Here is a 15,022-nt window from a genome sequence, read left to right as displayed (position 1 = left end):
AGTCCGGTTGATATGCACATAACTGTGTGAGTAGTTGGGTCCCTATTTATAGCTTACCTCCATTAGGATATTTGATGGGCCTGAAAGGCTTACAGATCACACACTGCAGCTTCTTACAGCTTTTCAGAAGCTGGCATATGAGAAGGCTAAAACACATGTTAACAGGTTTAAAGCTTCTCTGCTTTGAGTTAGAGAATCAGGAGTTTTGAAAAAAGCAACAACAAAAAAATGAATCCTTCGAAAACGTTTTAATTTATCGTTTATAGATGCTGTACCGTAAAACTGTCTTTGAAAGTTAACAGCTCCTTTTACGGTAATTGAATTACATGTTGCCAGTAGAGGGAGCCATGCTAGCAGATTATTCCAGATTATAGGAGCTTCATGGTACAAGGTCTACATTTTAGGACATCCTCAGGTTTCACTAAAAAAAGATTGTCAGAGCTGGTCTCTACACAATGAAGGTCTCATATATATATTTTTTAAATCCAAAATCTGTGAAATTTTGACCAATTGAGCAGTTTTATAAAGCCACATGCATGAAAGCACCTTCAAATAATTTTTTGTCATAAAAGCATAATGTATATAAACTGTTTTTTTTTTGTTTGTTTGTTTTTTTCAATTTTGATCACCCTGCTTTAACCAGCAATCGACTGAGGTAAACTCAAATATCCATTCAGTTGGTCAAGAGCTCTAAACATAAAAAAGGAGCTCTGTCATTTCCTGACACCTAAAACCTAATGAGCTATTTTTATCCTAAGACCTTAGGATGTCCCATAATATACACTGTACCATGGTTATTTTGTTGTGGCTTAGAATGCATCTTACAGTTAAATAGAGAAATGCCTCTAATTGCAGGTAAGACCTTAAACGCATTGCATCTGTCTGTGGCATCATGGCAAATTAGAAACAGTGTAAAATATCAGGAAGAGAATTGTGGACCTTTTCAAAACCAGTTTTATCCATTCAGCTGCCACTTTAATATAAAAGTAAGTAAGAACATACCATATTCCCAGCATCATGTGGTTAGGAAGGAGATGTGTATGCTGGAACCTAAAGGAACTAAAACATTACAAAGCAAGAGAGGAAAACCTGGAGCTAAAATACATGAAGTTTAAACATGGATATTAAAAGCATGCAAACCTGAGGGTTAACAACACCGACTGCTTTGTGACGTTTTATTTCAGATGAAAGCATGCAGAAAGATATACAAGAATCAGAGAGCAAAGTCAGAGACGAGCTGAGTCAAGATGTAAAGTTTAGATCTGATTCCTAATTTAAAAAGGCCGTGACCAGAGCAAGCAAATATATATCTACCTAACCGTGCTTTGCACCTTATCTGATGAGCTTAGAGCAAAACAGAACATCTGAGATGGACAATTTCTAAAGCAAATGAGCACAATGTTTGGGTTTAGGATGATGCAGAGGCGGTGAAAGCAGCCATTCGCTGCTCATGCTCAGATGAGATGTCTGTTTTCTTGCAGGAAGTTTGATGCTAAATAGTAGTTTTCTGTGAAAGAGGGGCTCCGCTTCCTACATTCAGAATGATTAGAAACAAAACGGCGGAGAAGAAGTCCGTGGTCGGTTGCTGTGGTGAACGACGGAGACAATGGAGATAGAAGTGATGCAAGTCAAGACGCCCCTGCGGAGTTGGTACCTGCTCGCCCGTCCTCCTCCGCTGGCTGAGCGCCGGCCTGAGCCGGGGAGGGGCTGGAATGTCTCTGGCGTCTCATGAAGGGGAACACACTGAAGGATGGGAGAAAGTTACTTTGAGAAACTGATGTTTTCACTCAAAAACAGAAAAAAATGAGATATTACCTTTTCTTAGTTTCCTGGGGGACGACAGCTTTGGCCAGCAGGTTTTTATACAGATCGGATTTTAGATACCTGGGGTAAGAATCCTAAATACACCAAATTACAAGTTGTTAAAGAATGGGAAAGATGAAATACGTCACTGATAGTTTCCTTGGAATCAAATGAGATACGAGAAGAGAGAACTTTAAGGACCTTCTTCATGAGGAAGTAGATGTGCATCTGTGCGTCATCGAAAACAAAGCGATGAGGCCGCTTGATTCCTTCTAAAGTTTTATCCATCGTCTTACTGTCAATGTTGACCCAGCGGGCCGCCCCAGGGGCCAGGAAATTTCTAGATAATAAAAAAAATTTGTTTTTTCCCTTTAAACCAGAGAAATTATGTACTTTATTGGGATTTATGGTAAAAACAAAGTAGCATATGAGGTGGAAGGCAAAGGAACGTTATTTATTTTATTTTTTAATATGAGCAAAATTTTACTCTGATACCCCAAAATAAAATCCATCCAAACTTCCATTAATTGTACTCCGGTTAACTACGACCCATTAGCGAGTTACCAGCTACTGGTGCCTCTACCAGTGACACCCTCCAGTTTAGTGGGTTCTGGGTCTCTTCCCAGTAAAATCTACATGGAAAGTCCCAACAGGGAGGTGTGCAGGGGGGCTCCTGATTAGAAGTGTAAATCACATCAACTCACTCCTTTCAATGCAGTTTTTCCATCTTTTTAAGTACTTCTAAAAGTCCAAGCGAAAGGGTCCAAATATGTAAAGTTGCTTAATATATCTCTTTTGCTTGTCTGGCATCGTATCCATGCCTCCTTTGTAGCATCAATGACCACAAATAAACATCAGAAATGTTTCTATTTGCATATCATCCACCCAATAATTTGCATAGTTTATTCATTAGAATTTGACGTGCATATTGATGAAAAAAGGTCTGCTGAATAGTAAAACCTAAACACTTTGCAGAATAAACTGCTTTAAATCAGAATCAGAATCAGATTAATTGCCAAGTAGGTTTGCACTTGTAAGAAATTATGACATGCAGAGCCAATAGTTAATTTCCTTCCATTCCCCAGTAATATGTTAATTTGAGCTGATATGTCACGCTAACCTCCCCATAACTATGTATTAGTTTAAATGTGTAAATGACACTATCAGGATTCAGGTTTTTGTAGGGGAACACTCACTTGTAAACATCTTCCACCTTTTCTACGATCTTGGAATTTTCTCCATGTCTTATTTCCTCACATGCCAACCAGAAATGTAGGTTCTCCGCTGAGAATGATAAGACACACACACACACACATTAAGGTACGTAAACAATGACGCAGTGAAAAAATGAGACTTTATATAGCAAAAGGGCCTCTGAGGAATATGATGGCTGCCGGCAATATTTCATTCACAGTTTCTGCTTGGATGAACAAATCCTTTTGACTAGTTTCCCATCCTTTCTTTGCAGTATTTTTCTTCCACTGACATCTTTCATCACATTTGTTCCTTATTCAAGCATTTTGTTTAACTCTCTCAGCTAATAGTTTGATAATATAATTCTTGTTTTCTGTTTTGAGAATAGCAAAAGCTACCAGGAGGAAACTCAGATTAAGATTAAGAACATAGAATAACTTTATTGTAATAACTATAAGAAAAAATAGCTACTACATAGTTTTTATTCAAGTTGTTATACAATTTATGACAGCTAACTGGATCTATTTCAAAGTTTCAAAGTGCACTGTTTTGCCTCCATTTAGCTCAGTGTTACAAACTAGAGATGTCCTGATCCAGGTTTTTGCACTTCCGATCCGATACCGATATTGTTTTTTGGCTTCCGATCCGATACCGATACTGGCCGATACCAGCCTATCCCAGCATGTATTTAAGTTTAAGTTAAAGTATTTAGCCTTAGTTGTAAGACTCATGTTGAAAAGGGTTTTAGTACTCTTGATAACATCTAGCCAGCTGAATTAGGTGAGATTGAATAAAACACAATGCTTGGTAACAACAAACTTACCTGTTTATTAAGAGATAAACACAAACTGGACAAAATTATTAATAGCAATCTGAAATTTCACAGTGAACAGTAAAACCGTAAACAGTTAAAGGTGCAAGTATTACTGTAAGTTTTAATAATAATGAAAAACAGGGAAACACTGGCGCAAAATAGTTGAATGGATTGTTTCAATCGGCAAAACTGGAAAATACAGACCGGATTTTTTTTTTAAAAACTGGATCGGCAGTCTGGATCGGCATTTTACATGCTTTGCCGATACGCATTTTTTTGCCAATATCGGCGTCCCGATCCGATACATGGATGAGATCGGGACAAGCCTATTACAAACATCTGGGATTCTCACCACTGAACTCTTTCTCCAGGTACGTCATGAACTCCCGCCTCCCCATGGCGTCGGACAGAAGCTCCATGAAACTGAAGCTCCAACGCTCCACGCGAAGACGAGTAGGAACTGGCACCCTGAGCCAAACAAACACATGATCAACTATGTTGTTCCGTGTCCAGATAACATTCAAAACTCTTTTTTAACCAATACCACTTTTTATAACCTTTCTTTTTGTAGTCACTAAGCCAATTGATAATTATAGATTCACAACATTACACCATCTCAAAGCACTACACAGTTAAATTAGTGTGTTAGACTTCTGGTGCTGCGGTTGTATGTTGAAAGTAGACACTTGCTTAGGCTAAAGGGCAGATTAAGGGCAGATTATACTTCTACAACTGCAAACATCAAATGTCACTTGGGTCTGGTCGCGAACCAGTTTTGCTGGCATGCCTTTGAAACGTCGGTCTGGAATTTCTAGGGACGCGCAGCAGTTTCCCGCCAAAGCGCAAGGGGGAGCCTATTCGAGAGCTCACGAGAACTTCTTCGGCGGCGCAGGAGTGTTTATTTTCCAAAACAACATGTCTGAGGCATCGTACAAGTGGTTGTACTTCCAAACCTCCTCGATCAACCTTTCGTCGTGGTTATGCATTGTTGTTATTACTCCTCTGTTTTTAAATAATGGCGCGCCTCGGCACCAAATCGAGAAGGACAACAACACAGATAGTCGGAAAGGCATACCAAGGACCAAGTCATATTTTTTTAAGGTGTGCAATGACGGTTGCAGATCCTCTGCACAGAGACAGATTTGGTAGATGCAGAGGCTATATGTGTCAGAAGTATAAAATGGCCTTTATACTTCTGCAACCGTAGACATCAAATGTTGCTTGGGTCTGGTGGGAACCAGTTTTCCTATTATGCTTCTGAACTTTCATTCTGGAATTTCTAGGAACGCACAGCAGTTTCCCGCCAAAGCGCAAGGGGGAGCCTATTCAAGAATTTGCAAAAAACTTCCGCGGATAGTCACGAGAACTTCGCCGGTGCGAGTGTTTATCTTCCAAAACAACAATGGTGCGTCTGCAAGATCGAGAAGAACGACCCACATACAGCTGGGAAGGCATACCAAGGACCAAGCACAGCTGATTTTTGTCCGTGCACTTTCACTTGAGAGCTGCGTGGGTTTGCGACCGTCCAACGCATAGTCAGGATTTTTTTGAGGTGTGCAACGACGGTTGCAGAATAGAGACAGATTTGGCAGTTGCAGAGGCTATGCGTCAGAAGCATAAATTGGCCTTTATTCATCTATGCCAGAGCTGGTTCCTTCAAAAAACTGATGTTAATCTGGGGAGGTTGTAGGTTCCCCAGCTCCGTCTGCCTCTATGGTTGTTTTTTTAGAGCCTATGCTTGTCAGCTCTGCTTCTCTCAGTGATGTAGCTACAGTGTGGCTAGCTGCCATGAATGGATGAATGGATAGCAACAGTACATATTGTTAACCTTTGGGACTTCATACACACTAGGATTTAGATTAATTCAACCCTGATAAATGCTGAGTTACAATATACAGAGTATAATTGTTACAATTTTTCTTCTAACTCTGGCCCAGTGTTAACTGTTTAAGACTTTTAAATATGCTATTTTAGCTCGATCTCAGTTTGAAAAATATAAACAGTGTTGAAATTAACTCTTTTGGAGTCACCAACTCACTGACAATGAGTGATAAAATGACAACACTGCATCATTTCAGTTAGTTACTTAGTATGTTTATAATTCAGTAGTATCTCTTGCAATGTTTTGAAGGAATCCAGCTAACCGAGAAACTGGTCCTGTGATAATAGACTGAAGCAATAGCATGGAAACCTTCCAACTCTTTAAGACAGAAGAGTGGTATAAAAGAACCCAGAGGATTTTTGCAGAAAGCTTGTTATGATTATGGAAACCATTGGACGGTTTTAGTGACATTAAAAGCTTTGCTACTGATTACTGTTTGGTATTATGAGGTATTTTGGAGACTTTCGTTCTGTAATTCTATAAACAGTCAACAGAATAAAAATAGCTCTATCTAAACATCTTTTACTCTGTCATAAGTTTATCTAACACAGGGGTCTGCAACCTGTAAGGGCTGCATGTGGCTTTTTGGACCCTCTATAATGGCTCTAAATAGTGGCTAAAAATGATAGGCAAATGAAAAAATGAACTAATGTACTATAATAAAAAAACACCAGTCTAAGAAGTAGTGTTGCACCGATAGGGTTACCAGTATCAGGCTGGGCCCCGATCCAGCACTAAAATAGTGGTATCTGTATCAGAGAGTATCAACAAATAGGGCACCAATACCATTTTCAGAGCCAAAAGTTTATTCAACTATTGTTCCCTTTTCCAGGTAGGTAATAAAAAGTTCTACTGGATTCACTTTGTATTAATCTTTTTTCCTGCTTCACAAAGGTAGGCAGCAGTTTGACAAAACCATGATGGCAATTATATTATGGGCAAAATGACTCTTTCAACATGAAAGGTTGCAGACCCCTGATCTAACCAAAAGCATTCTTTTGGTCAAATAAAATACATTTGATCTTACTTATGTCTTTATCTTTGACCAACAGTAAATTGTTCAGCTGTGTGTTGACTCCAGCAGTGTGGTAGGCTGAGCTTGAATCACTTCTCATCTTACGTTTCTGAGTTCATCGTCCAGTGTGCGATGTCATCAGAGATCCAGGGGTTACTGGGAAGGCAGCCTTGCATTATGGGATCATGGTTCAGGTACTGCTCGCTGTACTTGACAAAACTGCACAGATGCAGAGGCACGCATGCACGCACACACAGTAACACATGCACACACAGTTTTATTGCATTAGTGCAGCAGAACGTAGCAGTTAATGGCCACTAATTCCAACTTGCCCCAGGAAGGGTCCATTAGCTGCTCTTACAGAGGGAGCAGTAAGCTTAGTCGGTGTACGCTTGAGGAATTTGGTCCAAGCAATAGCGGCTCCATGAGATTTTATGTGTATAAGTGCACATGTGGAAATGTGCGTGTGCATCTTCATCAAACTGACACATACCCTTCAAGGCAGACAGAGGACTTTACTCGATTTCTTCCAAGAGCTCGTCTGGACGTTTCAATCTGTTAATAGGGAAGGCAGAGACGCACAAATGTAGTCCACGAAAAAAGCCTATGCGGCACTTTTAACTGTAGCAATGCATTATTTACCTCACTTTTGTAGTAGTCACTGTTCTAGTTCTGCAAACAGTAAGAAAGCATCATCATATAAGAGTGCTCACTGACTAATTTGTCTGTAACTGCACATTTAACGGTCTAAACATTAACCGTCTCATCTTCAAGAACTTACTTTGACATAATCCAAGTAGCAAGAAAACAGGAAAGTAGCGATAGTGTTAGAGAAAAGGAAGGCTAGCTGATTATGATGATCGAGGTGGGATTAGGTTAGATAAGTCTCTGACCAGTGGGACTCCGGCGCTGAAGTTGTTTGGTCGCTCCAGACCCCTTTCCAACATGTTCTGCACCCCTGGCTGGAAAAAAAAGAACAAAAAGGAAAATGATGGAAAAAAAACATGCATTATTACATATATTCAAAAAGCGTTGCAGGACTATGTCGTTTTTCTGCAGAGAAGCGTGTCGCAGAGTTTAGGAGTCTGCACAGAAACTTCCTTAAGTTTTCCACTCCACCAACTCCACCTGTTATTATACGGTTTCTGCCTTTACACCGAGCCCTCGTCCTTAATTCATAAGGTCTAGAAAACATGAAGTCACCGCTGCAAGCCTCAGTACTTCACAAAACACCTCGACTGCTCTCCAATACGTCTTTCATCCTCTTTTCTTATATGGCGTCCCCTTCCCTATATGGTGGTGTGAGGATTGAGGGATGTCTAGGCCATGACGAGGATCATGGTCTAGACACCCCCTCCAACACACAGACACTGTCTCTGCTTTTGTCAGCAGATAGTCTGAATATTTCATGCAGGAGGTTGGAGAAAATCTGGGTGGGACTTCTGACTGTGCAGTTGTAATCTTTTTATACTTGTGTGGTAGAACTGATAGTTCTACCACACATCTCATATAATAAATGTGTTGGTTACTGCAAAGAATCATTTACAAAATGCATTTTACAAACCCAAAGCAAAAAATGTTTGTGTTCATTTGTATAAAGGTGATTTTTATAAAATACAAACTCAAAGTACATAGTACAAATTACAACTCACTGCTGTATCTAAAAAAAGGGAGGGCACCTTACATTAGTGCCAAGCAGAAATTTTCTGTTACCTTTTTTGTGCTAGACATACTTTATTTGGTAGCCAAAATGGCAATAATGATTTTTTTATTTGATTTGATTGTGCAGAATAGAATAGTGATGTTTTAAATGTACCGGAGGTCTGTTGATGAGCCAGTATGCCTGTTCCTGACATTCTAGAACGATTCGGTCGGCTTTCCTCCTCTGTTTGGATGCCCTATAAACAGAAATCACAGCGGAAGTTTTATATGCATGTTTAATCATGCATGGAAGCATGGATGCGTGTAAGTGTACCTCAGTTGCTCTCTGGCTTGCATCACCACAAAGTCCCAGGTGTGGTTGATCCGCTTGTGCAACAGACTGTACCTCTCCTAAAAAAGGAAGTAGGGGGAAAAAGAAAAAATGGAACAGAAGAGAAGTGATGACACAAGACCTTTGCAGAAAACTCTTTCTTACATAATTCATCACACACACATAATGTCCCTACCTTTTCATATTCCATCAGCTCTCCTTGTTTTCTTATGTTCTTTTTAGCCAAATAGATTGCTGTGAGAGGAAAAGCAAAGTGAAGGTTATTGCAAATACATTTTACTAAGCACTCCTCCAAATATCTTCCTACCATAGTCTAGTTCTGTGGCAGGCCAGCGGGTGCTTGTCCAAAAATAAGGGGTCTGGGAAAAAAATATATTGTTACAGTTGTTTACGATAGCAATAAAAGTGGAGATGGTGACAGATGGGAGAGGGATTACTTTAGGAACTGGGCTGATAGAGAGAGGGAGTGTGATAAAGCAAGATAAGACACTGTTAGAGTGAAAATGGCAGTTTAGCCAACCATAGGCTTAAGGAAGGCCTTTATTTTCATGCAGCTGTCACGAACATCCAACCAGGGGGGTGATAATCTGACCTGGAAGCGATAGGGAGACTCATCAGGTCGTAACACGAGGCAGCGGGGCTCTTTGAGAGGGTAAATGTATCCGTATTTGACCAGCATCTCGCCAAGATGTAGAGCCTCTGTTAAACAACCCAAAAAAGAGCCCTGGTTAAATTATAAACACTTTTCTAAAAAAAACAAATGCCATAAGACATAAACATCTGCAGTAAAGGAGAACCACTATATGTGCTTAGAAATGTGCAATCTGAGGGTTAATGTCCAAATCACCTGCAGAAAACACGGCCATCTGTAATCTTTCCTTTGTCCTGTTTTAGATTTAAGGGGCATTTTAACAACCACTGTTCCCTGATAAAAGTCTACCAGGTTAAAGGTGATTCATCGGCTTTTTGATTGATTGATTGATTGATTGATTGATTGATTGATTGATTGATTGATTGATTGATTGATTGATTGATTGATTGATTGATTGATTGAATCATTGTCTTTATTGATCCCACAGTGGAGAAATGTATTTGTTACCTTAGCTCAAATAGTTAAAAAGAGAAGAAGAAGTTCCCAAGGGAAGAAAAAGGTGCATGGCTTATATAAAGTATATACAGTGCGTCCACATATGACAGCTTTTTTTTTACCAACCTAAGCTTATTTCAAGATACCTCCTTAACGCAGTCCTTCAAGGAATCACACCTAAACAGTCCCGACACCTCCTCTGTCTCCACGGATATCTGCCTGCCCACTATCAGACCGCAGCTTACAAATTCTCCTGAGTTCTGTTAGAAGCCCCTTCTCAGTCACCTTCCAGGACGACTCATTGTGCAACTGAAAATGACCACAGAAAGCCAGTCTTCTCCTTTGTTTTGACTATCTCTTCTCCTTCCTCCCAATGCCATTAACCTAGCCCTCCAGGAGCTATTACATTCATCATCCTTTATTTACAACTTTTATCGTTATCTAATTTCTGCATGTGTTAGATAACTTCCAAGTAATACCTTGAATTGGATGGAGAGTTTCTTTGATGAGCAGATTTTTAGTCTTGCCGAAGATTGACAGCTCACCAAGTCCCAGACCTTGGCAGTGATTGACAGTCACAAAGAAATTGGCAGAGACAGGGATGCAAACATAGAGAGCGATTGCTGTGATGATAGTTTTGCGAATGGAGGAATTATATGAGTTGGAGGATTCCTTGTGCAAAATTGAAATGCTGTGTTGAGGAGACCAGCAAAAAGATTAGCACCGTGGGTGTAACATTAGTATTAACTAGTATTAACTTCCAAGAAGTTTTAGTCGTGATGGTGGAGTAGGATGAAGGAATTTGTGCTGCAACCGAAGGGAAGTTGATTGAAGCACTGACTCTGGCTTTCAATGTTTTTTTATACTAATTAATGGTCAAAGTGACCATTTTGTATCGGTTTGCCCTTTTAACTATATAGATAGGAATAAACACTACCAAATTAGATTGGTTGTTTTAACCCAAAGATTGGTTGGACACATAACTACCAACTAGATTGGTAAAATTCAAGCAATGTTTTGGCTGTATTGACCAATTTGTTTTCAGGGTGACTTTCCTGGTTAAAGAGATATTTTTGTAAGTTTTTAATAAAAAAATATCTGTAAAATAATCATTTGATTTGACCCTATTTTCTCTAAATGGGCTCACATAAGCAGTGGGTAGCATGGAACAGTGGGTAGCACTGTAGCAGCAAGAAGGTTCTAGGATAAATTCCTGGTCCTGGGTCTTACTGCATGGAGTTGCATGTTGTCCCCGTTCATGTGTGGGTTCTGTCCGGGTACTCCGACTTCCTTCCACAGTCCTAAAACATGACTGTTATATTAATTGGCTTCTCTAAATTGTCCTTAGGTGTGTTTGTGTGTATATTTTTTTTTTCCTGTTTGTCTCTGTAATGCCCTGCGACAGACAGGCGACCTGTCCAGGGTGTACACCGCCTCTCCCCCATAGACTACTGGAGATAGGCACTGGCCCTACCGTCACCCTGAAAAGGACTAAGTGGGAGAAAATGGATTGATTGATTTACATTTGGTGATTCTGCTGCAGTCAGTGCTGCAGTCAGTGCATGCAGGAGAGAAAAAAATATAGATCTCCAGCCGGTGAACAATACCGCCTTAACGACCAACTCTTAACAATCATAGACAGGTTTCAGGTATTCCTGGAGACAATCCCCCCCATAACGGCAATCCCCCCCCCTTTAACCACCGACCCTCAGAATCATAGAGAGGTTTCAGATATTACAGGCTAACGATGGAACCAAACGACCCATTCATCGGTTACCATTTGCATGTTTCCAAGCGATACAAGGCTTTGTCTATATAAAGACTCAAACTCACTGCGGATCCAGACATTTGAATTGAGAAAGCTTCCGGGAGAGGTGGCGAAACGTCTTCAAATCTTGGAAACCAAGTCCAGTGGATATTTTTTTGAATTTTTACGGAATGACTATGACCTGGATGACTGAGAACCTTCATCATCATATAGATCTTTTTACTTGAGCATCATTCAATATCAATACCAGCATTGGTATCGATATTATCAATTGTAGATTCGCTCTCCTCTACCAAATGGCAATAGATAAAAACTGAATTTGAGTCCATTGTACTACAGACAGGGTTAAAACCGGAATTTATTTACAGTGGATAAATTTTAATCACCTCATACTGCTTTCCAAAAGTTTCCACTTAATGGGCTTTCACTGATTTAGTAAAATAACAACCTGAAGTTATTTTTTATACTATGTTGTAGCTCTGAGCAAAAATTTTTTAAGTTTTCTTTTTTTTAAATAAGGAAAAAAAAAACATATCCAAGAAAAAAATAAACTGAACATAAAATATCTGTCCTGTTTGCCATAAAGGCAACTCCACAAATGTAGGTGAGAAAGTCCTCTGGTTGGATGAGACTAAAATTGCCCTTTTCAGCCAAAAGAAAAAACGCTATGTCTGGTGAAAACCTACAACCTATCATCTCAAGAACACCATCGCCAAAATAAAACATGGTATTGGCAGCATTATGCTATAGGGATGGCTGTGTATCCATTCAGAGTAAGGATGGATTGGCTTGATAGAGGGAAGCTAATGAGTAAAACCTGCCAGGCTGCCTGGGATTTAAGAATTGGATGGAGGTTTGCCTTCCAGCAGGACAATAACTGAAAGCAAACTGTTAAAGCTACTATAAGACTAATTTAAAGGGAAACACTTAATTTAGTTGGAGTCAGAGGCAAAACCAGAAATTTTTTATAAGGGTGGCCATGCAATAACCAATGTACAATGAGGGGTGGCCAAAAGCGGATAGGCACCAGAACCTCAGGGTCAATCTACACTGTTCCAAAAGGAAAATGAACAATCACAGCATCCATATTTTCTACAGCAAGACAAACTATACTTTCCTACAGCCTTTGCTAACACATAGATATACACATACACATATATTTAAACATCCATGCTGTCTAATTCAAAGGTGTAGTGGACAGAATTCGTCAGTTTTGAGTTCTGGGGTGAAGATCTTATTCATTGTCATTACTCACCTACTTTTATTAATAATCATTCTGCATAAATTAATATTTACATATACTAGTATATACATTAACTGGATTACTTATTATTAAAGTAGTTATTTATCTCTGATTTCAGTGAAGATTCCTAGATGACTTGCAGAGACAATTTTCTCATTACCCATATAGGACAAAATCTAGTTCTGAAAAGAGCATGAATTCTGTATTTATCTTTAATGCTGGTATAGTGATGTGCATAATTAACCACTGCGTTTTTGTTGTCAGCTAATGGTTTACATATAGAAAATTTAATTGTTAAATAAGTTAGAGCATTCCACTTGAGAGTATTACTCTGTATTAGAGGGAAAAAATGGTAGGGGTGGCCACAGCGGTGGCCACGGCCACCCTTACCTTTACCCAATCCTGGCCCCCCATCAAGCTCCGCCCCTGGTTGGAGTGGCCTAATAAACTCCAGACCTTAAGTTAATTACTAATCTGTGGTTAGACTTGTAGATCACTGTTTACAAAAATAAACCATCCAACATAAAGTAGCTGGAGCGATTTTACCTTGAACAAGGTGCAAAAGTCCTAGTGGTGAAATATGGCAAACTCATCGACACTCATCCAAAGTGAAGTACAGCTCAAATTGCCGTAAAATGTGGATCTACATAGTACAGATTCTGGGATGAAGGATGAACACGAAACAGTTATGCAGTTTTTCAAATGTATCCTATTTGTTGTTCAACAGAAAAAAGAAAAAAAAACAGAAGACAACTTCAAAGTTGGGGGATTGTTCACTAAATAAACTGGTGGAAACTCTCAAACAATCTCATTTAAAACCAGAGATAGGAGGCAATGGAGTGAATATTTCAGGCCAGTGTATCTGATTTAATTTATCTTATGTTAAACGGTAATGTGCATAATTTGGATCTGTTTGTTTTATAAAGAGCTGTAAAGACGACAACTGAACTGAAGTCAGGTAAATGCCTCATCCCTCTTATGATTGACAGCTTACTGCCTTCATTCCCACCTTTTAGTGCATACTGAGTGAAAAGAGAACAGCATGCCCCTTTTCTTTTTTCCAACCTTGAAATTAGTTCAGGCATGATAATATCCCCCGAGGAGCTCAGCAGGAACACTAATCAAACACACATCATCAGGTGACTTAATCAAACTCATGGCCCAGTGGGGCTCACTCTATTCCTGTTTACTGGAAACAGCAACCTCTGGATCATGGATCACACACCTAAACCACATCCACCTCATCTTGAGAGCAAACACAATATCCTGGCAACTCTCCTATGACACACAACAAGCCAGCCACACAGAGGCAGGGAATTAATCAAAGACCTTTATCACCTAGACCACTCACCCTCTTCACCTATGTGGTATTTCTGGATCAACCAGGTAATTATATCCTGACCTGCAGGAGGGAAAAAATATATTGATAAAAGAATGAAAAGCAGAAGTTAGACACAGAAAGATTTAAAATATGTGTTGCTGTATATTGATAGTGAACAATAAAAATGTTCACTACAAATGCACATGGATTACATAGATCATTTTAAACACACCTGTCATTGCGTGCGGGATGACTGTGATAAGGAGCCTCTGATTTCTCATCTTTATGCCCATATCAGGGTCCTGCATGGCCACAATCACTTTCTCCATCTTTCAGGGGAGCGCGCACATGGAGAGGAAAACACTCACATCACACGCACTCATCAATAAGTTAGAAGTTCAGAAAAAAATAGAGCGTGCATAACAGGACCATGTTCTTCTATTTATCATTTAATTTTCTATTACAAAACATCTAAATAGGTTAGATTATTGTGGATCGCTTTTCTTTTAAAGTTAAACATTTTATAAAAGCCATATATAATAATAGGTTTACCTTCCGAAAGCATGACATTTGCTCCTGGTGCAGTCCTCCTTTAGCCAGAGTGTTAATTGTCATCTTGTGGGATGCTGAGAATCAACCGGCGGGACGCAGAAGTGCGGAACACCAAAGTACTGCGAGGAGCGCGCGGCAGCGGGAGTGCGCGCGCGGTATCCCTGTTTTTCTGGACGCGCGCTCCTGCGGTGCGCAGAGCGCGCGCTTGTTTCAGTGCATTTATTTTTATTTCTATATCTATTCGTCTGACTTTAGAATGATTTTCATCTGGACAACTTTGAATTGGAGAGGCTCTAGAGGATTAGTAGGTTTAATTCCTTAAAATGTTGCTCAATATCTAAAAGTAAGAG

General features: G+C 39.6%; 1 protein-coding gene across 2 annotated transcripts; it reads right to left on the bottom strand.

The window, feature by feature from the left end:
* Nucleotides 1-475: 475 nt before the first annotated feature.
* On the bottom strand, nucleotides 476-14,818 carry rgs11 (regulator of G protein signaling 11). 2 transcript variants are annotated; one of them, XM_038278894.1, is made up of 17 exons: nucleotides 14,673-14,818; nucleotides 14,353-14,449; nucleotides 14,151-14,201; nucleotides 9,222-9,400; nucleotides 9,009-9,060; nucleotides 8,877-8,935; nucleotides 8,684-8,760; nucleotides 8,525-8,606; nucleotides 7,602-7,670; nucleotides 7,351-7,374; nucleotides 7,202-7,263; nucleotides 6,814-6,927; nucleotides 4,164-4,279; nucleotides 3,000-3,087; nucleotides 2,005-2,143; nucleotides 1,816-1,898; nucleotides 476-1,743 (listed from the first exon to the last, which is right to left on the bottom strand). In XM_038278894.1, exons 1-17 carry the CDS (start codon nucleotides 14,733-14,735, stop codon nucleotides 1,629-1,631), a joined length of 1,470 nt encoding a protein of 489 aa, XP_038134822.1. In that variant the 5' UTR covers nucleotides 14,736-14,818; the 3' UTR covers nucleotides 476-1,628. The 2 variants fall into 2 exon arrangements, with proteins under 2 accessions (XP_038134822.1, XP_038134823.1); XM_038278895.1 differs by having other exon boundaries at nucleotides 9,294-9,400.
* Between the last annotated feature and the right edge of the window lie 204 nt (nucleotides 14,819-15,022).

Source organism: Cyprinodon tularosa, unplaced genomic scaffold (assembly GCF_016077235.1).
Source record: "Cyprinodon tularosa strain WSP-4 unplaced genomic scaffold, ASM1607723v1 ctg145, whole genome shotgun sequence".
NCBI lineage: Eukaryota > Metazoa > Chordata > Actinopteri > Cyprinodontiformes > Cyprinodontidae > Cyprinodon > Cyprinodon tularosa.
This window is presented reverse-complemented; position numbering and strand designations above follow the sequence as displayed.